At 36.6% G+C, this 27,209-nt stretch overlaps 1 protein-coding gene across 1 annotated transcript; it reads left to right on the top strand.

Annotated features, from left to right (window-relative positions):
- The first annotated feature begins 1,569 nt into the window (after positions 1-1,569).
- On the top strand, positions 1,570-25,430 carry LOC143343444 (uncharacterized). The gene is made up of 4 exons (XM_076768350.1): positions 1,570-2,011; positions 16,667-17,030; positions 20,115-20,294; positions 25,255-25,430. The coding sequence occupies exons 2-4, from the start codon at positions 16,937-16,939 to the stop codon at positions 25,428-25,430; spliced, it is 450 nt and encodes a 149-aa protein (XP_076624465.1). The 5' UTR covers positions 1,570-2,011; positions 16,667-16,936.
- The last annotated feature ends 1,779 nt before the right edge of the window (positions 25,431-27,209 follow it).

Here is a 27,209-nt window from a genome sequence, read left to right on the forward strand (position 1 = left end):
TAATTAGGTTTACTCGAGGTACAAGTTACGGATGTTTGAGTATCATTATTTACAAGTACAGATATAAGCATGCACTTGAATCGGTGTTATTTCGAAGTTATTTACGATGAGAGCGCTTGAATTACCGCGAAAAGGTGGATAGATCGGTTACTCGACTCGCAAGTATAATAAAGTTGTAGATATGGAAGTTGTCGTACAGTATGCATAGACTCCGAGGTTCCACGATACGTGCATTTGATATTGTAGAAATAAGCAAACTGCTCGCGAAGCGGAAATCCAATACTGAAAACTCTCTTTCAATCGTAATTGCATTATTGCCTGTTGTCGAGGGACTTTTGCTTGTTACTAAAATATCGTTATTATCGTTGAAATCATTTTTAAAAATATTATTCGAGTCATTGTTATCGCAGATGTTTTATTACATATATCCAAAGTTGATGAAATTTTGTCGTGTCAGATTCTTATACATTTAAAAAACCAGCTATCTGTCTTTTCGTAGCCTTTTCCAAAGCATTCCTTATTTTTGTTCCCAATAGATTTATTCACGTTTCGTGCCGTTGTCCTCCATTCGCGTTTTCGCTGAATACCATTTCACTTTCAATTTGTGGTATTTTTAAAGATTTATACTTCCAATCCTGACACCTTTACGATGTCACGGTAAAAGTTTTCGCGCCTTGGGTCGCGTTATGGAAGAAAAGTTTCTCTTCCAGAATCAGCGAGGTCACGCAGGTGTGGGTGGGCGGAGCGGTGTCTGTGTTTTTGGTTCATGCGGACGGCGATCGATAATTTAAAAGGTATCGGTACGAGTATGACCGATCTGGTTATTCGCGGTGACTACGGCCCTCGAGTTTAACCGCCATTGCGAACGCATCGCGAAATACGATCCATTACGAAAATACATCTCGCGTTTGGTCGCGTTACTCATCGATCGTATCGTTTATTCTTAGAAACGAATCGCGAAAAAAATTCAAGCCCCGTTGATTTCTCTCTATTGTTAGAAACGTAGGTATAATTATCTACGCGATTAAAAGTATAATTTGTTTGATGTATAGACCAGACTTTGTTCCGAGCAATGGCGTACTTCTTCGAACGGCGATTTAATAATTATGATGACATATCGTACGCGGGTGTGCGTAGTCTACTTATCCTCGTACTTTTTGTGTCACCGGCACAATGGGAGATCGTAGATCATTTAATAAAATTTAAAAGAACTTGTTTCTTTCGAACGTTTGGTGAATAAATTCAATTATCATAGAAAGCTAGTGGTCTCGCAAAGAATATAAAATAGATTTTCTAAATGGTTTCGTTTTAGAAAGTATCGACGCGCAAAGTACCATCGATCGAATTTATTTAAATCGAACCGAAAGGGTGGTAAGTTTAAAACGTGGATGCTTAAATGACCCAGCTTTTGTTTACGAATTGCCTGGTAAGATTCCGAGCGTGGCAGTTGGCGCGCCTGCTTAATGAGCGAAGGGACACGATGCGCGTGAGCGTGTGCGCGATGTACAGAGGCGCGCGTGTACTGTACGCCTCCTGTCAGAGCTGTCCGTCCGTATCGCCGCAGGACGAGTTGTCTCCGTAGAAAAGCCGCCTATAGTAGCTCCGCGTGTCACACGAGGGACGATTATTTTTTCCTTCACCGTATCACGGCGTTTCGCGCACAATCGATAGTCGAAGCGTGCGTCTTTTACGCGCCACGCTGTACACGTGCACGCGAATGCACATCGGTGGTACACGTGTCTATCGTCGTTGACAGGTGCAACTCGACAGTGTTGTTTTACCCATTTGCCCCTGGTACCGTCGTCGTAGTTTCCTGCAGCCCAGGAGGCTGGTGAACGACCATACGTCCTCACGCAGCGGAGCGCACGAATCGATGCGACTAGGATCTCGAGGAACGTTAACCATACCTACGAGCAACCCGTATGTGATATGTGAACCGGATAACGGTCGCCTCCACGGGATATACAGCCCCTGGTTAGCCTCACGTTCGCCCGATCTTCTTTCCTAACAGGTAAGCGTTTGCTCTTGCCTGTGCCTTTCAAATCGCGATTCTTTCCCCTTTCTGGCGAACCTTAACGGAATTCGAGCGAAAATAACGTTAGTAGACACGTTTGTGTCTCGAAAAGGTATTAGTGAAATAACCCTCGATGAAAAGGATCTGGAGTCCTAGAAAGCGTTTTTACTAAACGCGTATGGACGTAGTACGCTGAGTATTGGAGCGTGAGCGACGGAGTTGGAAAATTTGTAAACTAGCGAATTTTGGCGGGACATCGATGTAAGATGGTATTTAGGAAATAATATGTTAGCGAAAATGATCGAGTGAGCACGTTTTTTGGCAACGAGAGTGAAAGAATCGAGTATAGCAGTGTTAGAGATGATTGAATATAGTAATAGTTTGCTCGAATTTCTAACTTGTATGACAAGTGGAATACTTTTAGAACCTTAGAAACTTAGTGGGCGATAAAAAGTTGTTGAACGAGTGACCCATTAATTATACCGAGTAGCGCGTACAACGAATTTCGTATATTCAGCCCGATGGCCTGGATATTGTTCGAATCACACTTCGTAGTTTTTAGTTTTGCGAAATATTGCACGTTTCGTTACGCGATGAAAGGAATAAAAGATCGTTTTTATCTAAGGTACGTTTGAAATAAGAACAACTATGTTACATTCGTAAAAAAATTATTTTTCAATTGAATGTTATGGTTGTAAATATTGAATTTTAAATGAATTTTCTATCACAAGTTTAGAGATTAATTTTATTAATTTTAATTCGGAACTGAGGAATTTGCCCTGTGTTCGTTTCGTTGTTTCTGACGCGCGAATCTTTCGTTTCAAGTTTCTTTTTTATCCTTGGTGGCGATTAGAATGCAGAAAGACCTTGAATTTCACGGTACAAATGAACTTTGCGACTTTTTTTTTATCAGATCACTGATCTATGAAATAGCGGTGCTGCTAACGATAATGCGATCGATGAATATCGAGAACTTGCATTGTCGATATCTCTCGATATTCATCTCTGAGTGGAATTTAATTTGAGGCATTCGTACAAAAAAAAAACACGAAATATGTTTAACGTAAATATGGGCACAATATATTAATAATTTTTTTTTTTGGGAAGGATCGAGTTTAAGATAGATCAGAACATTTTTCTACGTAGATTTAACGTACATAGTATTTTAATCATGACTTTCGTAATTCATTCAAACACTAATAGGCACTTATAATTAACTCTAATTTTACTGGGATATGACTTTGGATCACGCACCATGTTTGAGTAACAGCAGGGTCTGAAAGTAAATTTATATGCTAGTGATATTTTATTTATTATTCACCTATAAAATCTAATGATTTATAATGTAATCAAACTTGGTGTGTAAGTCAGATTCCCGTGGGATTAAGAGGAAAAGTAATTAGTTATTCTACCCCATTGTTTGATGGAACGTACAAGGGAATGTAGTGTAACCAAAATTAATGATTCTTGCATTAAGTGCTATTGTATATGCAAGCTTTTAGTTCTCAGTAAACTCTTTTCAGAAGTCGAGCATCTTCTTTTTTTGCTGTTATAACCAAAGTACATTAATCTGCATGCTGTATTAAACTCGATGAAAAATACATCGGGCGGCCTTAAAAGACCTACTTTGAATGTCTAGTGCTTGGTTCTTTATTACACTTTGTACCCTCGTCTCTGGTGCTAGCAAACAGTTTGAACTTCGAGGATTAAATTGTAATCTATTGTGAAACGATTGATTGATCCATTCAGAGAGGAATAGACATCTTAGTTTAAATTTTAGTAGCTTCGGTTTCTCAGTAATCTTGGATTTCTTCTTTTATTATTTCATTCTCACGGTAAATGAAAATAAAACAGTCACTTTTTGGGGTAAAAATTGCTTCTGGAGTAATCTAGGAATTAAATTCTGTACAGTGTACTCGATTTTAAAGCCAAAAGGGGGTAGAAAACGACAATTAGAAATAAATATAAATATTTGCAGTAGTCTAGAGACGCAGCAATATAAGGATTGATACGTTATCGACGTCTAATTAATAATTGTTGATAGAGTTTCTGTTGTGAAAATGGTGTGAAATGATTGTTCTTTTAAATCTTGCGCTTTTGTTGTGTATGCATGAAGGGTGGCGTGTCGACTTCCCCACTCGTAATCGAGTTTTATCGAAAGCCGCTCACTGTTGCGCGAGTTTTCGGCGGTTTACACCAGAAGTCAATAACTTACGGGGGTGACTAACCGACGAGTTTGCGTTTCGCGAATAATCGGGTCGGAGTTCAAAGCTCATGGCACTTACATTACGCGATCTCGAACAAAACCGTGGAATTCCATTATGTTAATGGAGAGTGGAAACAATTGTCATGATCAACGAGTTAATATGCGCCGAGCGATAGAATCAGCACCTTGTATAATGTCACACCTTGCGTGCAGTATTGTTTTAGTAAGAATTTATACATTCGTTTCTATTAAAAGGTATAGAATAAAATGTAATTTATTTTAACAAAAGCATTTGTTTTCAAGAAACATATTTCAATTGCAAAATGTACACCATCGCGAGTAACTAAGGGTTGGATTTTTTACTTTATGTATTTAGTAATAGAGTATTTCCTGAGGAGTGTCAGAGGTGTGTGATATTTGATCGTTATTTCTTCGGGTCTCTCGTCCTTTCATACATCGAGAACGACAGTGAGAAAATTTCTGAGAAAACACTGCAATTTTCTGTCTGTCATCTAGTTGTTAAGAACAAGAAAAATAGTTCAAGCAGACGTGTTCCTTCGTGTTTCTTCCAATAGTTGTCTCAGCAGCAACGAAACTTTTTTCAAAATACAAATGACAATTAATATTCTATAATACTAGTTTTTATAAAATTACTACCAGTTTACGTAACGAATTTAGTAACGTGCATTCTGAAATTTGTAAATACATAGTTTGATAGTTAACAAAACCTGTGACTGTGGCCCGCGGCTTGTTAGAATCAGTTGTTTGTTGTTCGCCAGTTTCTAGTTACGGTTCAGCGACGATAATTATGCTGCAGATAAATAGACAAGTATTTGGTGCACACCAAGCTTGCTTTTCACGTCACGTTACATTGTCTCGCGAAATATACCAATGTGAATCGAGCTTGTTTTACAGAGAATATGCTAAAATATGGAGTATTCGTTAGTTCTCGTAACTACGTACAATTTTCTATAAGAAATTTCTATAATTTGGTCGATCATTTTCTCTTAATTACGTTAGAAAGTGATTCGATTGTACGAGCTATTTTTATAGGTAAAAACGAAAACATAAAATTCAACCCAATTAAAATTTCTCTAAAGTACATACAAAACGGTAGAATAATGTTTATTCGTTCAAACCTTTGCTTTTGGTCGAAACGTTGTTTTCCTAAACAAATTGCCAACGCGACAAAACAATAGAATTTTTAGAAAAATGCATGGAAGCTTTCGAGTAACAATAACGGCTCCTGGATCGAACTTCGTCGGTCGCGATATTACCTCTGTGCAAAATTAACTACAGTTTACTAATAGATAAATTGTACCGACAACATACTCAGCCTAATCAGCTATTCCTAGTCCGCAATACAGCCCCTCCTCCAGTTCGTGAAATTGATTTTGAGCCGCTGATGTTTGCTGTTGGGCAGTTCGAGTCCCTGTTCGATTCGCTGTTCCGTTTCACTGTGCGTATCTTTCTTTCAATGTCCTCGAACGTACAAAGAGGAGTTAACAATACGAGTAATTAGAAAAGTTTGTATTCGTAGAGCAGTATATACGAGCAATTTAATGTTTTTGATCCTACATATTGGATATATAACAACAAATTGACAAACCGTTTGACTAAATTACGTGCATTAATCTGTTATACGAACGTTAAATTTGTCACTATAATTAATAGATATTTTGATAGTCTTTGACAAGCAAATAATATTTTAAATTAATTTGTTAAAAGAACGCGCGGTTGTATACGCGTAAATTATTATTTAGGCAGTTTTGGTTGGCCATGAATGTTTTTTCGATTACCTTAATTTTAACATATTTATATGATTATTCTTTAAATATTGATACTTTATATTGGGCAAATCAGCCGTTCATCCGCGAACTTGACCAGCATAGAGGAATATTAATATTTAAAGTGGAATCATATAAATAAGTTAGAATTAAAGTCAATCAAAAAATGTTACATGATCGCATATTCATGGTCAGTCAGAACTAATCAAACTATTGAGAAAAAATTCAAGATTTCGAGGATTCGAAAATCGTACCCCTAGAAATAATAAAAATATCATAGTTTTTACATTTTCTTGATACTTTTTACACGGTTCGTGATCGCAAAAACAATCGAATTGGGTCGTTAAAAGCTATCGAAACTGAACAAAACTATGCAGTAAGGTAGAAAGTAGAATAAATTTACAAAATTACTCGTCATTAATTAGCAGGAAAAGGGGTGTCGACCTTTGTTAGAAAACGATTTAAGAAAGCACCTCTGAACTGTATTGTTTTTTAAACTCGTTTCATTAGTAATAGCTCGATCTATTATTTTTCTTTAAAACTGATGCTTATCGTCTATAAACAACTCGCGATCGAATAAATTTCAATGCACACGACAAATATATGTTTACTTTTCTATGCTTTCGAGGAACGACTATCGCTGAAGCAATTTGCGATAGAATTTTACGGAGACACCGTCAGTCGCATTCCTTGATATTGTGACAAGTCTTGGTAATACGTCCGTGGATTTCTCGTCATAACCGATTACATATTCCGTCGGGACTTACGGTATCGTTAACTTTTCAAGTTCGCTTGTGTGTTGGTGAAATGTAAAGAAACACACGCAACGGCGACAGAATCGACTACCTGTTACTGTCGAATAACTTTCCCGCGATTCGAATCGAGGTCTGACGTTCCGCACGCCGTTTTATTCCACGGTGGAGAAATATCGATCGTTTCTAAATTATTTAATACCATTGTGTCAGTCACACTGATTGCTTCAGGATAATTTGCTTAATTGTGTATCGATTCACTCTGCGCGCAATTATTTATCGGCCGCATTTGTGTAACAAGCAGTCTTCGTGATTATTGTGACCCACATTCGATGCGTTTGAACATCGTCTTGCGAAGTTTCGATGCCACGAACACTTTTCTTATGTTCCATGCACGGTTCCAGCAAATTTTTCATTACACATTTATATTATTCTTCGACTTGATGAACAACAAAACCCGTTCCGTATGCTCGATCTCGATGAGTGTTGTACTGTACCAAGAAGATTGATAATCGTCGTTCTATGTAGCACTTCGACTATTGCGAATCTATAACTAGACTGCAGATGTTTATGCATTTATGGGAAATCTTAATTCTTAAGAAACTATAGAATGCTCTTAATATACAAAAATATTAGAAATACTTAAAGTAAGGTACGAATTATTATATTTAGGGGTTGAGTGAACCCTCTAAAAGCTCCCATTTCATTAATTCTGCTCATAAAAATATGAATTTCCATAAAGATTCGCAGTCTAATAACAACTGACGTGCGTGTTTAGTCATAATACAACGGAGTAGTAACGATAAGATTTTGCAAATATCTTTGACTCTAAGGATTTTATGTAAAAAAAAAATTTGTTTAGAATGTCGAGTTCTGTAACATGTTTGGTAACCATCAAAATCAGTGAGGTGTACCCCCCAAGATGAAATGATACATTATTATTTTAGCAATGGATTTAAATGTCGAACGAGTTATTCGTTTAGATCCATTACTAGTATCATTTGCCTGCATGGTCTGCCAACTTAAACCCATTGTTTGTATCGAAAACAAGTATCAACGTCAGTAGGCCGCTTAAGTGTCTGAATTCATTATACGGGATACTATTAACCCAGGCGTCGTCCAACAAGATTTTATTCACCTAGGAAACAGTAGATCCAATATCGACAACTTGGATATCATTCGACACGATCTTGGTCATTCAGAAGTCAATAAATCCGATACTTAAACCCAGGAGTTAGGTGGTCGATACTCTGTTAACGCCACAAATGCTCACAGGGAACATTACCCAGTGCCCGAGATCGATTTTGTTCTGCTTGAAATATGTTTTCTTCTTTTTAAGTAAATCTATATTTAGCGTCGTATCAGCTACATCTAGGCGGTATATTAGCGGCGATGATTTAATATATTAGGGGGACACGATTAACATAAATTGTGCGCAACCGACGTACGTCCATTAAAAAGAAAGCGATAAGAAACTCTGTGCAAAGAGCTAAATCAAATGCAAATATGGAATCTTTAAAATCGAGAATCCAGTAACAATTTGTTATTAATAATTACATGTAACTTTGCAACGTTTGGTTCGCAGTTTAATTAGAACTGTAATTTCAACTCTTTGATCACGTAATTCGCTGTGTTTCTCTGTCAGTTAATTTATTCCTATACGTCAGTCTGGAATATTACTGAACACACGAAATTATGCATTTGTTAACTGATAACAAAGCGAGAGCCTGGATCGCGATGAGTTCGGTTAATTGAAAACCCTTTTGTACCAATATTATTGTTTCGTAATGGAAACTTGTTAAGTGTATGAAAAACCTAATTCAGTGAAAAGAATAATGTTTGTTTTTTCGCTATTCTCATTATAGCCTCTGATGTCTACGTCACTGTTCGTTTCTCTCGATAGGAAAATTTACCCTCTAATTTCAATATCGAGGTTCATTTTATATTCTCCCGGGGACCGGAGCTGAATTCGCGATTAAGCGTGACTTATAAAAAGTTGTTCTTAAAGGAGAAAGACTATCACTGGATTAAAACTACGGTGTAAAAGAGGTACACGCAACTGTGAAAAGAGCTCTGTCACGACTAGAAGTTCAGTTTATTGCATTAAAGCTAGGATTTCCTTGTAAACGTTGAGTTTTCGTCGCTAACAAAATATTGCACCGTTAAAAATGTTTCTCTAACTAGTTTGTTATAAAACTGTTCGGTATTATAATTGATACGAAAAGTTTAAGACACTCTTATTTCCTTGGAGAAAGTTTCTTTCAACAACTTACGCGGAGTTTGGAAGTTGCATTTTAAAATAGATTCCCAGACGTTCTCTTTAATCCAAAATCTTTTCCAATAGTAACAGATGGGAAACCCGGAGCGTTCTTTCAATATTATTTGTAAATTATCGTTGGAAACCTCGAATGTTCAGAACGTGATTCATCTTCAAAATTTCCTCTGCGAATACTTTGCACAAGTTTGGCAGCTGTTACCGCCTCGTTGCTCGTAAATTATATGGTATGACGATTTCACTTTATAGGTGGGTTAATATATTATCAATATTTATCATGACATAGGCGAACGTTTGTTAGCGTGAAGACAAAAGTCGTGCATCAGTCAGGTTCACGCGTAAATCTTTGAATTCCGTTTTCTCGAGAATCGAGTTCCGCGCGAGAACATTTTATTTCATATTTTCCATTTATTTCCATTCGAGGAATCATCCCCTTTCCGTCGCATGGTTGGTTTCGTCCGTATAAGGATGAAAGATAGCGCGACACGTCGGTTTCCTTCGACAAGAGTATCCACCTTCTGAAAGTATAATCTGAGGATTTGCGAAACGTCAGGCGCGGTTGTAAAGGCTTTTATAAATTCACGAACCGTCTGTCTGTAACTTTTGTGCACCGTCGAAACCATTTCCATTATGTTCCCGATTCTATTGTGAATCGTCTTCGATTTCGTCCTCGGGACCCAAGATGCAGAATCGATTCTAATATCCTTTCGTCGCAAGAGTCCGACGATGCGAGATAAGTAATTTCATTAAAAGTATATGCAGACATCGATTTATCTACGGCACGCCGGTAATAACATCGATGCAAAAGTATACGTTTATAGACACTTTTTCAAGGGACAATGCCATAAATTACATCATAAATATCACAAATTCAATCGTGTCTTTATCGATTGTATTTTCATTTCTACCGGTGTAAACAAATAGAATATCTTTTTGAATATTTTGTTTTATTTATCACTATAAAAAAACTGGAATATACATTAAAATTGTAAACAAATTCGTATTTGTTGGACTTTAGTGTCCAAGAACAGATTTCGAAGAGTAGAATGACGTTTAGATAGATGAATAAAGAAATGTGGGTAACGAGTTAAGGTTTACATTTGATAGAAGTAGAAAAATTCGTATTTGTTGGACTTTAGTGAACAGATTTCGAACTGTTGGATAATGTTTGTCGGTGTTGGGAGCCGAGCATCGATATTCTAATGTCTGGTATGAAATATGGCGAGTCCTGGACGACCAGGATCATGGTTCGGTGATACCTGAGTTGTCGATATTGTGTCTGTTCAGTCCTAGATAGAGCACATCGTTTTCTACGGACATCTAAGTTGTCCATATTGTGTCTATCGAGCTCTAGCTAGGCGAGATCGTTTCGGATCGCTCCTACGTTGTCGGTATCTGGTCTATTGGCTCCCGGGAGGGTTGGATCGTGTTGGATGACTCTCAGGTTGTTGGTATCGTGTCTAATTATCGCAGACTATGGGGAATTTACTTCCACAACTCCAGGTTCATCGATATCGCGTCTAATAAGTTCTGCGTGGGTGGTGTCTGGTGGAACGATAGGCTCTCGCGAGCTGTTAACGAAATAATCGCTTGCACCTCTCTCGACTTCCTCTAGGCCTCTATTCCCTCCGTTGTTCGTGAAATTAATATTAGTTATTTGTAATATATATTTGTTCTAAAATATAATTAAAATTCATCGAGACACCTATCAGTTGTGAAAGAACGATTTCAAATCTCCAATTCGTTTCTTCCCTCGTATTCGTGATTAGACAAAGAGAATTGTCTTGGAATTCATATCGTATATGATTCGCGAATTTTAGTCTAAGAAAATAATTACTAAGACAAATTTCAAGTTACCTAGTTTACAATTGTTTAAAATCAATGTTTCCGAAATCATACTTTAATAGCAATTAGACATATAGTTTAATAACTAACTTTAAGCAGGAACAATGCTTCTTTTTGATCGTACCTGGTGGTTTTATTAAGGGGGTCTTCTAATGTGAACCTTTGTAAAACATTGATTTTTTTTGGCATTTTTTTGAAAGAAAATAATTTGTAAAATATATCTCGAAAACCTTGTGCCTGAACTAAAATGAATGAAGTTATAGTTATTTAAAGGGCGCAATGGTCAACGTCATTGTTATAAGGATACAAAACTTTAGAAGTGTTTTGCTCGAAACTATGTTTTCCAAAACGGTGTCCATTATAAGGCAAAATCATATAAAAAGTCATATAGTTTGTTCACAAAAAGTTCTGCAATAAAGCCTAAAAGAGAACGTGGTTCGCTGTAGAGGACCCCCTTAAGCAACGAAAGGGTTAATAGGTAGGTTTCAAATAACAAGGATAATTTGTCGCGCGACAATATGCTCGTTCGTTGGCAATTTAATTAGCGGAAATCGGCACATTTCGCAAATACACATCCACGCCAGAATAAACAGCGGCGTATAATCGATACTTTTGAAGCAGTAACGATGCTTTCTCTTGGTTTCACGCGCGTCCAATAAAAGTGCATCGTGTAATGGATTTATTTTTATCCTTTCACGTTTATTGCTTCGTGTCGATAGGAGTATTACCGTAATATTCTCTCTGTGCATCGCGCGAGGGATAAAAGGAACAGAAACGGCGGCGACCTGAAAAGATTCCATTAGAAGGGTCGGGGCTCGATTAGCATGACGATTTCGCGTCGTTCATCGATGCTCGCTATAAATCTTGGATCTACGAGCGGGGGTTACCCGGCTCGTTTATTGGAAGGCAAAGGAAGGAAGGTCGGCGTGTCACGCGATTCCCCGTGTCCGATGTTCCCCGATTTCCTTCTTAAATATCAATTTTCAATGACTGATTTCAAGGTGTCACGACCACGCCTCGGTTTGGCGGGAAACGGAGACGTAGAAAAACCAACTCGTTCGACGATAACAATCCGATCGAAGAATATATAACAACCAGCAATGTTCAGATACGCGGTGATGTAGAATATCTGATTATAATAACATAATGGTATAAATCGAGTTACGTGGGAAAATGTAGGTCAGAGAATGTTTGATCGCGTTTGTCCCCGTCGAGTGGAATTGTCTTCATTGGTTCGCGGTCCCTTTTGATTTTCATTTATTTACTTCGTTATCGTATATTCATTATACTCGGTTACATAATCTATAACAATTTACTAATTTGCAAATATCACGTTCGTTTTACTTTCTAGACCGTAATTAACAAAGAGAATCGCTCGTCGTCAGTAAAAATTTCACTCTCATAAAAGCACTAATTCTTAGAAACTGTACTTTTTTGAAAGTAATTATCGTCTAAAGTCCAAAAGGAGAACCGTGTTTCTACATGTAAATATTCTTTTTAGGATATTATACAAGGCGTCTGCTCAGCTAAATGGGATCACTCAAATATCTGCTTTAATTTTTCTCGTATGGAAATCCTTTTCAGGAGAAAATTGCACTGTTTCAAGGGGCATTTAATATGATTGTTGCATGGAAGACATTATGTGAGGTAGATTACACGAAAGTGAGAATATTGAAGTAGTGGAAAATAATACATCGTAAAAAGGAGACTGGACAATGATAAAGAGGAGGTTTTGTAAAGAGCTCGCTACGACCAGTGAAAAATAATGTTCAATTAATACAGAAAATTATCACTGGTTCATCCAAGCTGTAGGTGTTACATGGCACAGTTACCATATAACGTCTCTATTTTTGTCAACTCGTCACACTATTGATCACTTTTATAATGTCACAACATTTACCTTGTTAATGTGTGATCGATCATGAGTTACTTTTACCCGTTCGTCGTTTGAGGCTCATTCCATCCAGCGAATAGAGTCTTGACGCCATTCTTTTTGGACCTTTACGTATCACTATGCATGTATTTAAAACTCACCTAACCTAGTTTCATACTTCATCATCAATAGGTCTTTTGCTAGATAGTACAGAACACACTGTACACGTAAACAAAGTTATTGAATAAGAGATTAGAATTCTAGGTATTTTTAAGTTTCAGTAACTTGGATTATTTTTCTTTACTTTATCCGTCTGTTAACGATCAGTTTTAATAACTATATTATACGAGTTTTCTATAATATTTTCAGTTGTTAGTTTCAGTTATTTCTTTCTAACTATGGATAGTGTGAATCGTAGTTTTATCTACGTTCTCCCATAATATTATGAAATCAAATACATACTTGTTATCGTCTATCGTCGATGATCGTATCTGTCTGCCGTTAATTAAACACTCGCCTTGCTATGCAATTCATTGGGTTGTGAACGTACCCATTTCGTAGAAATAAAGTTACCTTTTTACACGAAGTTTTGTAGAATCCTCTTTTGTACGTGTCATTGTTAACGGACAAAGGTGCTTTCAATTTCAATGAATTTCAAAAACGAAAAGAGGTTCATTTTCACACGAGTTTCAGAGGACTTTTTAGATGGAAATCTGTAGCGTTTCGAATTTATGGTAGACGATGCGCTTGTTTGGCAAACGAAATACTTTTAAATTGACACTTTGAAACTGAACAGTAATTTTCGGTATCAAAAGTGAACTCTCGTATAATAGAATTGTTTAATACATAACAGTTTAAAGGATCCATTGACCTTCTCATATTCTGAAAGCACATTTCAGCATTTCACCTTCAGCGTGGAACAATAGCTTTGCTCGTGATTTGCCTTGGAATTTCGGAGTTCACGTGGTTCGTTAAATGTCAAGCCGTTCGCTATTTGAGGTCGCTATTATTTTTCTGACGATATAGCACTCGATATACGGTAGTATTAACTGGTACAAATATTTATGTTTTGCATTTAACTGGTAAATTAATATGAATGCCTAATATATTGAAAGAAATTATCGTTGTTTTTCATATTTTTTGACAACACGATAAAACGATCGTGAAAGAAATTATTTGGAAGACGAATGGTTCTTTTAAGTATTTATTTAATAAATGAATTTTGTCAATTACCGAATTTGAGGCGAAAATTGTGTTGCATTTATTTGGATATTAATTACGCGGCGATTACTATCATCCAACTGATTTTCCCGGCTACCGAAATGTTTATTTCAATTTCTCGATATTCTTTCAGATTTTTAACTTTTCATACGGATAAATATTATACGAGTAAATATATACTAGCGGACGATGTTTGTACAGGTTTGCATTAGCGGGACCATTATTGTACGCACATTAATTAATCGATAAAGGAATTGAGAGAAATATAATTCCAATCGTTTCTCGAAATAATGTTAAATAATTTATTTTCTCGTTATATGTTAAAAATAATGCTCTAGGCGCATGTGTGTTAAATAACAGATGAGTTAAATTATTCGTCGTGAAATTCGAAGGAAATAACTCAAATTTCCTCATTTGCATTCGTTATCTATTAATTAAATAAATGCACGATTCTTCCTAAATGAAATACGCTTTTTAATCTAAAATTTTAGAAAAAAATGAAAAATTCTTTCGAACCTTAACGGAAAATGTTTGGTAACAAATGAGTTTTGTCTTAAATTTCGTAAAATAAAGGGACAACATTTTCGAAATTATTGCACATTTCCCTCGTGTACTCGGAGTCTAATTGTAAGTGATATTCATATTAGCGAATACACGCTTGATAATGTTGCAACATATGAATTTTCTATGTAAAATAATCAACCGTAGCCACTGTGTTAGTAAAACAGCAAGGTTCTAAGTGGATCGTTATGAGCTCATTCTCATTATTTTAGACTTTACGACGCAGCTAATGATGCACTGTATCGTGCATAATTATTCGAACGATAGTGAATTCTAATTTTACTCTAGTATAATTATATTTCGAGTTAGCAAATTTTGTTTTGGAATTGTTTGACGCGGTTCCCGTTATTAATTAAAAATACATTTTTTAAACAGTTTATTATATATTCAAAATTATATTTACGACATATCTGAAGCAGATATATGTATATTCGTTTTGAGATATTGAACGTGTTTTTTAGTCATGGAATGTTCTATGGCTGTACCCTTTAGGACACGTCGCCTTTAAATGAAAAATATCTCTCTATTCGTTGCACCTTTGCCTACGAAATGTGCATTTCAAAAAGATGAAACATCACTTCGTGAATATTCCGAAAGAAAAATTAGGAAACGAGAGCTGTGCCCTGCAAACTATAGTGCTACGAGTCATCTGCTTTAAAATTTGACTATTTTGCCAGAATGTTGTTGCCTTAAAAAAGCTGTTTCCGTCGACACTGATTAAAAGATTAAAAGCTAATTTTTCAATATCATCCTTGTATTTTCGTAAATTCAGAAAGACAGTGGAATTAAAGGTCACTGGTACCCGTAACCTCCAGCAAGGATTTTTCCAGACTTTGATAAATGACCGCACAGTTAGAAAAGAAGGAATCGCGTCACGGCGTGTCGTCCGAAAGTGATTTATGTAGGCGACGAATCACGTTAAATATTTCGTCATATTTCTTCTACGGCCGTTTGTCAAGTTGGATCTTAAGGGATTCGGGACTCGGATGACGTTTTGATGCCTCGCGTTGTAAGGTACGGATCCTTCGAGCCAAATTCTTAATTTGACGATCATTTATGAGAGTCTGAGAAACGCAGGAAAGGTGCATCCAAGTGTTCTAACATGTTTAATTTCTGTGTCTCGTAAAGGATTTATGGAGATTGCAATAATGATTCCAGTCATCCGCTAGTTCGTGCTACGTGTCTGAATTATAACCCTTGACTGCAATCGACGTAACCGTTCCATCGTATTCTTCTCGTCTATAGAGTCTATTAGTCTATCGTGTAAGGACGTTTCGCGTTCGCATATTCCTGGTTATCAAAGTGGACGCGTAGACCGGGGTGTTTGCTCATAGTACACATTACGTGCGTGTGAAATAGATCGATAGGAAATGTGTCTCGATTACTGGGTCTAGTTCAACAGAATTCTATAGTAGATCGTGCTGGTATAGGCATGCAATCCGTTCGTGTCTCCTAGACCGACAGTGACCTTACCGTTGCACGTGATATTTTCTTTTCTGCTTTTTTTTTTTTCTTTTTGTCCGTTCTTTCATTTCCGTCCTTCCCTTTTTCTCAAACACTCGTCGTCGCGCGAAACGACCGCGGTTAATTTCCCAGCGACGCGAGAACGTGTCTTCGTACGAGTTTTCCGCTCTTTTTCCATTTAAATGTCAGGCCAAGCGCCGTCGTCGCCGTGTATGTCACGTAATCAGTCTTTATTTAATCCTTCCCGAGGCATTAAAGGAATCTAAAAGTTCACCTCGTCCGAGGCTCTAATTAATAACTCGATCGACGGTAACGTTTTCTTCGCGATGCAGTTTTAAAGATGTTTTCGATAGGTATTGTTAGATGTCTCGATCAATGTCAACGTTTAAGTATTCTTTAAAAACTGATCGCTTTTCAAGTTTTCTTCTAAAGTAAAACTATTCTTGTTATTCAACTTGTGTCGTTTGTTTGAAAAAACTTAGTCCAGAGACAGTACAAAAAGAATTTTCATGGTCGTGCAGTTCGAAACAAGTTGCTCATCGACGACAGAAATAAGAAGAAAAGTTTGGAGTTTGTAAGAGAATTATTTTTATTTTATATAGCTGTTATCAATCATTATTTGGTCGGATTAAGTCGTTTTACTAACGCGTACTGCATTTCTTTTGCAGAGCTGAGAAAAGGAACAAGCTTTTTGGAGTACTTTAGTCGAAGCTGTTCAATTCGAGGACCTTTGTGATCTGGGCATGGTCTTAGGGACGACGGCGGGGCGATGACGCTCTACCACCGTCCGTCGTCATCGTCAGGAGTCCCTCAGGACTCGCCCAGTCTCCCTTATCGGTGTTCGGTCCCGATCCTAGTCTCTAATAGCGAACGTTGCTGCTGCTATTCATCGAGGAAACTCGCGAAGACGAACGCGGTTTGTGCGTTCGTGAGGAGGCATGAAGGATCGACCTCATCGACCTTATCGAGATCACGGGCAGGCGATGCCCCTGGAGGAGGTTCAGGGATTGCTACTTCCACCCTCCAGAACAGGTGAGACGCCTCTTTCAGCAGCATTGGATCAAGCATTTATTTTATGAAGCTATTACTTGCAAACGTTTTCTAAACTCGATGAAAGAAACACTTACTACAGTAATGATTCTTAAAATGAACATGTGATTCGTAAATTGAACATTTCTATCCTTCTCAACTGGGAAGATCTTCTCAGAGCCAAGATTTCGTCATCTGGCATTTAAAAACCACAGCTTATTTACTTTAGAAAGATATTTTTAAAAATATGCTATTTACCATGTTAAATTATTTAATAATATAATAGTATACGATGATTCTGACTAAATTAAAAGAAATAATTACAGTAAAGTTGTTTTTATGTTATATAGTTTATACAATTTTACTAATATTTATGGATTTTCCGGAAAGAAATATTGTTTTAATCCTTTTTATATGAATTAATTGTTTGCAAATGTCTTTTGGTGTCGAAATTCGCCTTCGCTGTTCGACAAACAAACATACAAATCCCAGAGCGATGTTTATTTTACGAATCATCACTATACACTTGGAAAATATTCCAGTCCAAATATGGCGGTGAATACTATTATCAACAATATTGAAATAATCATTCTCGTTGCTCCGTTTGAAAGTTCTTTCGTTGTTTTTCAAATTTAATATTGGAACAAATGGAAGCACCGTTTTAGAATTGCATTGGGAGCTCCTTAATTTTTATCCGACTTTTCGATGGATCAAAACGGAACGCTCTTGTAGTTTTAAGGCACAATTAAAATTTATTATACGAAGGTATTATTTCATAAAATGTCGGTTATAAATTTGTATAACGCAGGATTGAAACCGCGTTGCAAAGGCCACGAGTTACGATGCGTTAAAAATTTGTTTTTCATTGAATTTTCATGGAAATCGTGGCGTACCGACGAAACGAAGTGCGCAGTGCGGATATCTAATTTGATGCTTGCCAGTTATGGGAGCCTGGACATTACGAGCAGTAGTCGAGTCGTAAAATTTTACTGTCCTCCTTTATTAGACAACAATACACACACAAAGCTTGACCACTCGTGGCATGCAGCATTCTCGTATTGTGATATTAAATTGTAGGCAATAAGGGAGCATAGTCCATCGCGTGCTACGCAAGCTAGCCACAAGGTTACTCGAAAATATAAGAAAAATATGTAATAAAATATGCTTAAAAATGTAATCGCGTGTTCTCCATTACGCGAAAACATAATTGCGTTCGCGAGTAAGAAAATGTTGATCTATCTAAACGGTAGAAGATTGATGGACAACAATTTGCTAACGATTTAATGGTCTACTCTCATATGAAATTTAAAACTACTAAATGTAGATTAGGTAACTCGGTCGTACTTCGTGTACAGTTGACTGTATCAGGTTCGACCTACTACAAACTAATTGACGCGCACAGTGAAATTGATTTGATCCTGACCGTGTAGTATCCAATTTACCACGGATCTCGACAAGCTTCAGCAAAGTCTAATTTAGTTCAGTCAAGTTCATATAGAGCTCATTCGAGTTTAGATAGATTTAATCGTTTATTGCGCGTTTTAACAGCCACCTGGTAAATTAGTTTTGCATCCGGTCGGTATGAATTATAAGCAAAGCGTATCGTAACGGATCGAGCCGAGTCGACACATGTTTACACTCGCGAATGTTTACTTAACCGCGTGCTAACAAATTCATTAGCGAAGACAGACGAATCATTGATATTTCAAGCTTAGAAAGGGCGAATAAACAACAGACAAAAATTCTATAAACGTGTAATTCGGTACAAATTTTCTGAATTAAACGATCTTCTTTTTACGAGGTTATCTTAAAAGTAAAGCACACGCCAATAAACCAAAAGCAATCGAGTAGCTAATACTACTCGCGAAGCTGTAGCAAACATACTTTTTGAAATCTGTGAAAAGGTAATAAAATGCGAGTTCGAGTTTGTAGAACGAAAGCTACTTCAGAGAAACTTTTGAATTAGAACATGGATATTTTATGAGGACGTATTTTGTTGAAATAGTAAAGGTTCGTAAAGGAATAGTAAATAGAATATCACCTACTTCTTCGTAAATAGTAAATTTGTATGATTTGTATGATTGGATCAAGTAACTATTTTATTGAATTGTCATAATCTCTGTGGCGAATATTGAATGTACGTTTTCAGTGATGGTCTAATAAGATTAAGTAAACATATCTAAACGAAAGAGCAGTGATAATCCTGTAGCAGGTGCGAACTTGGCTTCTGCGTAATTCCTCTAAAAGCGTTAGTAAAATATAGAAAAACATTAGCTTGAGGTTGTATGGAAATGGGGATGAACAGTTACACAAGTTTAAGAGCATTATGGTCACTCGCGAAGCGTTAATAGAATTCTTTCTTTGCCGCGCCTCTTTCTTTCGCGCTGTCATAAGTATTTTCGAAATTGCGAGTAAATTAGAAACAAGACACAAGGATTAAGGTTTAAATGGATTTAACTTCGGGTCAGGTTACTCGAGGCTCGGTAAAACGGAGGTTAATTACCACTTAGCGACGTACGCCACAGCCTCATCGCCTCTTATCGTGTTATTAATTCAATTTATACCGATAATTATAATTAATCGCGAAAGGCCGGAAGAGATAGCGCGATTTTAAACGATTCGATCGACGTTTCAACCGATGGAGACGCGAACGAACGCGTATCTATAACAGATCTATTATACTTGATACGGATCGTTTTTCTAAACGAAGATATAAAAAATTACTCTTCAGGGTAGTTTCTGTTCCTCGAACTTCTCGCTAAGCTATGCAAGATTCAGATATAATTAAGACGCTGGCGGTGTTGGACCCGTGCAAACACGTCGTTCCGCGACATTTATTAATATTTGACTTTGAGACGAACGCGTAATAATTAATTTGTTGGCCCTGGAAAAGTGGTACTCGGCGGTTGGAATTTCTCAGGAAACTCGCGTCTTTTTCGACGGGGATCGATTAAAACGGGGTACCATTTTCCCAGATGCTCGTAAATACCAATCTCCTGCACGAGTTAATAGGAGCTCCGGTGTTCGTCCTGTGGGAGTGTATTTTTGGCGACGTAGGCTCATTGCGGTTTGTCTGTTTTACGACAGGTAACCGGGGACCTCTGAACGTGACGATTGTACAGGTTGGAAAAGGAAACGGGGACGGTGGAGATGGCGGAAGTGATTTACTGAGATTGGAACCACCGTCGGATTTAAGGCCAAGTCCATCGCCTTTATCCGACATCAGCGCCACGCTGCAGTCCGACAACAATGATACATTTAGCGGAGGTGAGGCGGCACTTATGGCTACTCTTTCGAACGTAAAGATCCATGTGAAAACGAAAATTTATGACAGTAATGTAATCGCGAAATGGCTTCGAGATTCTACCCGTATGAATCAGAGTATTTAACTTACAGGCGATTGGGAATGTACACCGAGTAAGGAAAGTTAGGTTTTTGTGATTTTAGATTCAAAGATTTTGTTCAAAATAATTTCGTCAAACTTTTGTTTTTAACCCTTCGCTGTCCAAGAATTGTTTTCGATAGGAACGACTAGCAGCTGTAAGTTGTAAGTCTTAAAAAATTCTTTATAACTTATATTTCACTAGTTTGTTTGGTTAATTTAGTCTGCGTTACTATAAATTAAATTTGAACCGATTTATGAGTGTAAAGGGTTAAAATAAATTTGACTGATATAGTGTAGAAAAATGGAAGGATTATCGGTTTCAAGAAAGTAATAATTCTTTCGAGCGATAGTGTATGTAGAATATTGTGTAAATGAAGATTAGAAAGATAAAGATGGCGGTCAACTTCAAGTGTAAACTCCCATTCCGAACTCACTAGGGACTTACAATGGCAAACATAGAATAAGGTCGAATTGACATTACGAAACGATGCTAATTAGAGAATGAAGTTAATGCGTATTAGCCTTCTGTCAGTCGCGTAGAAATTGCAGAAAGCAAACGACAAAATACATCAAATTCTAGTTTAAACGAAATAGTGCAACACAAAACTCTAAATGTTTCTTAAACTATGGCAAAATATTTGTATATTGCTCGTTGGAGATAACAACGATAATTATTTTGCGTTTTGTGTGAATGTAAAATTGAACGAAAGAAAATGGCGCGAAATTATTTGGCACGTTTGAATGTCAGTGATTACGGATATCGGATTTGGTTACACGCGGGAACCTTTAATTCGACGGTAGATTGTTTTCACCGGATGGAAGTCCATGTGTGTTTACTTGTCAATAATTGGATTACTTACAATCCGTGGTCCGCATTGAGGTTAGTACGGCTTTTTCGCGGATACGGTTGACAGTTTCACGCGGTAGAACGGCGAATAAAAACGTGCATCGTTGCCGATCGAACGAATCGCGTTTGTCTGTTCCATAAATTCTGCCTTTCACGCTCCGTGAATTTTTATTTCAACGAATCGATCGAACCACCCGTCCGTTGGAGGTGTACCGTGAAAAATAATGCGTTCTGATCGGCATTCGAAATTGTATTTCCATCGCTTAATGGACGATTATATTAGCGTGGGTACGAACGAGGCTTTCCTAGTGACGCATCGTTGCACTTACATTTATAAAAAGTAACTGATTAAATGTCGATTCAATGTTTTTCGACTTCGAGATCATGAAATCGGCAAATAAGAGAATTTTTACGGTTGAGTGTGCAAACGATAGGAACAATAACATTACTGCCAAACAGACAAAATATTATAGACATTCCAGTATTCGCAACAAGAATCTTACACAGATAAGTATTCGATCGTTGATCTTTGGTTTATTAAAGGGAGAGACTCAACTAAAGTGTTCCGTCGAGAAGCGATATTTGACAATTTTTTTATAGCATAAGGGTTTGATGAAACTTTTCGCCACTTTCCATATATATTCTGTAACATTTCAAGATTCGACAATTTTTTTTTTTGTTACATTTTATCGGCTCTTAATGATTTAATAAATGTTATTGCTTATACACCTCATGATCGACAATGTGATCAAACAACATTTTGTTCATAATAGTACTACGCGTTGAATAAATCAAAGACCTCCTTAAAAAATGCAAAATGGTCGAAGATATGCAGCTTTGAACACGATAAAATGATTTTTGCAACAAATTTATAATTTAATTATGCAATAAACACAGTTCAAGTAATTATTATTATGAAGCCTGTTAATCCTTCCGACTAAGAATTTAGTAATACATATGCAATCTTTGACTCAGCTTAAAGTTTCCGAGACGCCACTTTCATCAACTATTTGTTCATTTTTAAATATCTACACAACATTCTTGAGATGTAAAAGCATTGTTTTATGCAAAAAAAAAAAAAAAAAAAAAAAAAAAAAAAAAAAAACGATTCTGTTGATCCGTTACTTGAGTCTCCCCCCTTAAGCAGGATTGTTACTACGAAATAATATCAGTATCAGAGAATATTGTGTAACTACGATAAAGCATAGTTCCATAACTTTGGCAGTTTCACAACTCGTTTTAGGATTTTCTTATAAATTACAGTGACAACTACATCGAATCATCGAAGCGTGTGTCTATTACAATGTATGTACTTTATTATATGCAGTGTAGGGTGGAAATTATTAATGACAACCTTCTAGGCTAGAAACAAGCCCCTTTTCAAAGGGGATGTTACAAATGAGGCTATCTTTCGGGCGGAACACCATCATAATTCGCTACGTTAGGTCTTTTTCAATTTCCGCTATTGCACGTTCCTCTTGTAGTTTCCAATTTTGAATATTCTTACGAATGTTGGCCAAATTGTTTCGAACTGAATATTTTATTAATCGCAATATGTATTCGTGCACCAGTTACACTTGGTTGTTTCAAGATTCGAAATAGAGTTTCTGTTTCGTATCGTATTCAATGAGCCTTTCGTAGCACGTACGGTTCCGTTTAATTTGAAATTCTGAATTAGTTTAGAGTCGTGATCGGAGTTAATTCTTCTGCTCGGTGACAACGGCAGCTGCGAAAGTTTGCAAGCTCTGAGATTGTGGTTGGAAACGTCGCTGCATATGTTATCGCTTTCGAATGAAAATGAAAATGTTTCCTACAGAACGAGGATGGAAAATTGCTCGCGAAGATTTCTAAATTTTCATGATATTTCGTGCATTATTATTCGAAGATTGATGTAATTTTAAATTAATAGATATCTCAATGAACCACTTGGATTTTCCGATATTAGTGTGCTTTATTATATGCAAACTTTCATTACGTTGTTTGGAAACTCCTGAACGTAAAATTTCTTCGAAGAGAGCTTATTGTCGGATAAGTTTCTGAGAAAGTTCGTGCATTCGATAGAGTGGAATTAAGTTTTAAAGTTACCTTCACTTATCAAATAGTCTTGGATAGAGGATATATATACGAAGTTCATTTATATATTAAAAATATGTACTTTTTCCCTATCAAGTTCGACGCAGAAATTGTTATTTTAGAAGCTACTTTTTACAAGAAATTTTTCAAGTAAGATTTTTCTAAGTAATCTAGCAGACGGTATTCAAACAGATTTAAATCTGAGCCTACCAGGCAGCCAGTCTTCATTGTTCAATGGCCATTGTTGAGCTTTTTTCCGCTTGTAAGGTGGACTAAATTCCTGTTGGATTATTCCTTTGTCTTTGAAAAAGAATCATACCCAGCGGGGTTACCACCTGGCAGGGCATCTTTTCGGTAGACTTTGGTCCAGGTTCTAAAGCATTCGAAACGTCAAATTCGTGAAACCTATAGAAATCACAATATATAAATAATAAATATTGTACGTAGAGATTATTCTTATTTAATTACTAGGCTTGAAATGACTTTCAATTTACATTTTATATGTAGTGAATTTCTCAATCCTTTCCATTACTTACAATCTAATAATCTAATACGCTTTATCTATACGAGTAGACTTTACACCTTATGGACTTTCGAGACTCAATCCCACTATCATACCGACCGAAATTGAAAAATTTCAAATCATTCTAAAAAAATTATTTTCAGGTGCGGGGGTCAATTTCAATCATTTTTGGTCATTAGACATACCCCCGAATTCCTACGCATTTTCGAGAAAAAAATTCCTTACCGAAAATATAAATTCTGGCCAGAAATGTTACCCTGAAATTTCATTCGAATCTTTAAAATGTCATAACTCCTCAACGAATTGGACGATTTTAATGTTTAAAAAAACAAACTACGCGTATTTTGATGGAGAATATGTACAAATCGTAAAAATATTCGAAAAGTTGGTCCTTGACCCCGCAAAATAAGAAAAACCCCATAAAAATGGTCCAATTTTCAAACAGCCACAACTCCTGCAATAGTGAATATATTTCAATGAAACTTTTTTTTGATGTAGAGCTCATGGGTACCTACAAAAAAGTATTAGACAACTTTTCTGTAGGGCATCAAACAAAATTATTAAAAATCGAAAACGAATTTTTAAGAAAAATCGACAGGGGGTAGGTGCCTAAATTTTTCGACGAAAATGAAAAGTTTTCAATCGTTCAAAAAAAATTATTTTCAGTTGTAGGGGCCAATTACAATCATTTTTGGTCAATAGACATACCCCCGAAATCGTACCCACTTTCGAGAAAAAAACTCGAGAAGGTGTGACATTTTTCGGCAAAATTAAAAAATTTCAAATCGTATTGGAAAAATTATTTTCAGGTGCGGGGGTCAATTGCAATCATTTTTGGTCAATAGACATACCCCCGAAATCCTACCCACTTTCGAGAAAAAAATTCCTCACCGAAAATGTAATGTCTGACCTTACGTTGATATGTTTCACTGAAATTTCATGCGTATGTTTAAGAAATCGTAACTCCTGAATGGATTGGAGGATTTTAATGGTTCGAAATGCAAACAACACATACTTTGGTGAAGAATATGTAGAAATTCTAAGAAAATTGAAAAAGTTGTTCCTTAACCCCGTAAAGTGAGAGAAACCCTAGAAAAATGACCGGGCTTGGGATGACTTTCAATTTACATTTTCTACGTAGAGTGACTTTCTCAACCCTTTCCATTATTTACAATCTATTAATTCAGTATAGCTTTCCGTACAGATTATTATCAATTTACAAATTTTTTACGTTCAGTTTCCCTCGTCATCTAAACATTTTTATAACCGTGCCTCCACGGCCATTTCACCCTATCGCTCGACGGAGTTACGTGCGTTCCCCGATCGAAGATTTTTAAATTTCCGATTCGTCGGTATCTATCGGGTGCTCGACGTTGACCCGGGCTTTACGTATCTTCAGGTGTCGATCCAAGATTGCTGTTGGGTGGCACCGGTGGCGATCGTAACACGTGGGAGGGTCGTTACCACATGAAGGAACATCGACGTGCTGGAAAAGCGACTTTCCAGGGTCAAGTTTATAACTTCCTGGAGCGTCCCACCGGCTGGAAGTGCTTCCTATACCACTTCTCTGTGTGAGTATTCAGAAATGTTTTTCTCTGCCTTCGATATACCGTAAATGTTATCTGCTTTATCCTCACTCGACCTCGTCGCCATATTGAATGCATTTAAATTTCCCTATGCAAGCGTAAAAAAAATCGTTGGTGACTGATTGACATTCGAAATAAATTGATATTGGACAGAGAAAGAATCGGGATCAACGATTGGCTAAGTAAATCATGTTGATCGTTGGAGTTTCTGCTCTCAGAAGGTCGAATGTTATCGATCACTGTCGTATCTTGTGCTTAGCAAGTGTTTGCAAACTAAAATGTAGAATTTCTGATGAAATTGTACAATTTGTAAAATATTGAACATTGCATCCTAACACTCTTTCGCATAGTAAATAACTATGCAATTTCTTTTAAACGATATGCGAAATCGCAAGTTCGAAATTTAAAGAAAATATAGATTAGAAATTGTTCAATCGTGTTACGAGGTGAATCTAAACCAAGGTCGAAGACGTTCCTTCCTCGATACAATGCTGCTTGACTCGACTACAAGAAATATGAGTCGATGAATTAAACATGTCCCTGAAAGCAAAGATTTCCCTTATCGATTAGCACTAAAGGTATTTATAACGGACATCGAAGTATATTCGCGAACAATCGGGTACTTCATTTTAAGCAGTTTCGTTTGGATGCTGTCTCTCTTGTCGATAAATCAAACCTGGATTAATGAGGTACCAAGTTCTGTTGTGTATATTATCTACCGAGGACGATGCCGCATCAATCTTTATTGTCAGTTAATAAATATCGAGAAGACGGTGTTTTGAAAAGATTGATGGTGTCAATAGAATGTCTCTTCGATGGCATTATTCGCGAGTTTGTTGTTACAAATAAATTAATATAATAATAAATTAAACAAGTGAATTATATAATAGTTCAATTTATGCAATTTCTTCTCTCTTGATATTGAAAATGTATCGTTAGCAAGGCTACTCGATCGATGAAACTGCACGGATTTTTTTGCATTTACAAACATTTAATTTAAAAATACGATCGATTTAGAATTTAATATTATTTCTGCGAAAACAGTTAGCGACCTCTAAGAATGTAGTTCTGTTTTGACATACTTTATCGAGCCATAATTATCTGTGTCGTTTTATTATCAATTGTGTAGTTTTACTGGTCAGATATAGAAAGGAGTGCAGTAGGAGGCGAAGACGACCTTACGACGAGAAGTTTTATTACAGAAACTATATTACAAGGCAAAGCTATTTGATCACTCGTTATGTGCACGTATTATAACACTATGTAATCAAGTATGTTGTACTGATTATACATTGAATCTACCAGGGTTGTATGACTATTGATTGTGATATACAAACTCGTATTTGTTATACGAGTTTATAATAACCATAGTTTCGAATTTCAAAAATTAGGAGCCCTTGAGTAACGTTGTAATATTAAAAACACAATGTCTCCTGAAGTATTCAGTCTTCTATGACTTTACATTTAAAACGTAAACTGAGTTAAAGAATAGATTCGTGTAGAATAATTAGTATGATTACGAATCTACTAGTTTCACTCAGGGTGATCATGTTGACATTATGCTGACTTTCGAAAAGCATTTCTCTTGCATTTTAGTTTCGTTTTACCATCTGGAATATGAAACGTGTCGCAACTATATCACCGACGAGCCTACTTTTGAGAACAATTTCATTCTGAAAAGGCCTGCGAAGGAAGTTCGCGAGAGAAGTTTTCCCATTCTTTGTTGTTTCTTTCTGACAAAGCTTCTTACCAGAAGCGTTCAGTTTGT

Source organism: Colletes latitarsis, chromosome 7, assembly GCF_051014445.1.
Source record: "Colletes latitarsis isolate SP2378_abdomen chromosome 7, iyColLati1, whole genome shotgun sequence".
Taxonomy (NCBI): Eukaryota; Metazoa; Arthropoda; class Insecta; order Hymenoptera; family Colletidae; genus Colletes; species Colletes latitarsis.

Coding starts and splice junctions, on each gene's coding strand:
- LOC143343444 (XM_076768350.1), top strand. CDS start 16,937: ATGAAGGATCGACCTCATCGACCTTATCGAGATCACGGGCAGGCGATG. Junction 17,031..20,114: donor ACTTCCACCCTCCAGAACAG/GTGAGACGCCTC, acceptor GTTTTACGACAG/GTAACCGGGGACCTCTGAAC. Junction 20,295..25,254: donor CAATGATACATTTAGCGGAG/GTGAGGCGGCAC, acceptor ACGTATCTTCAG/GTGTCGATCCAAGATTGCTG.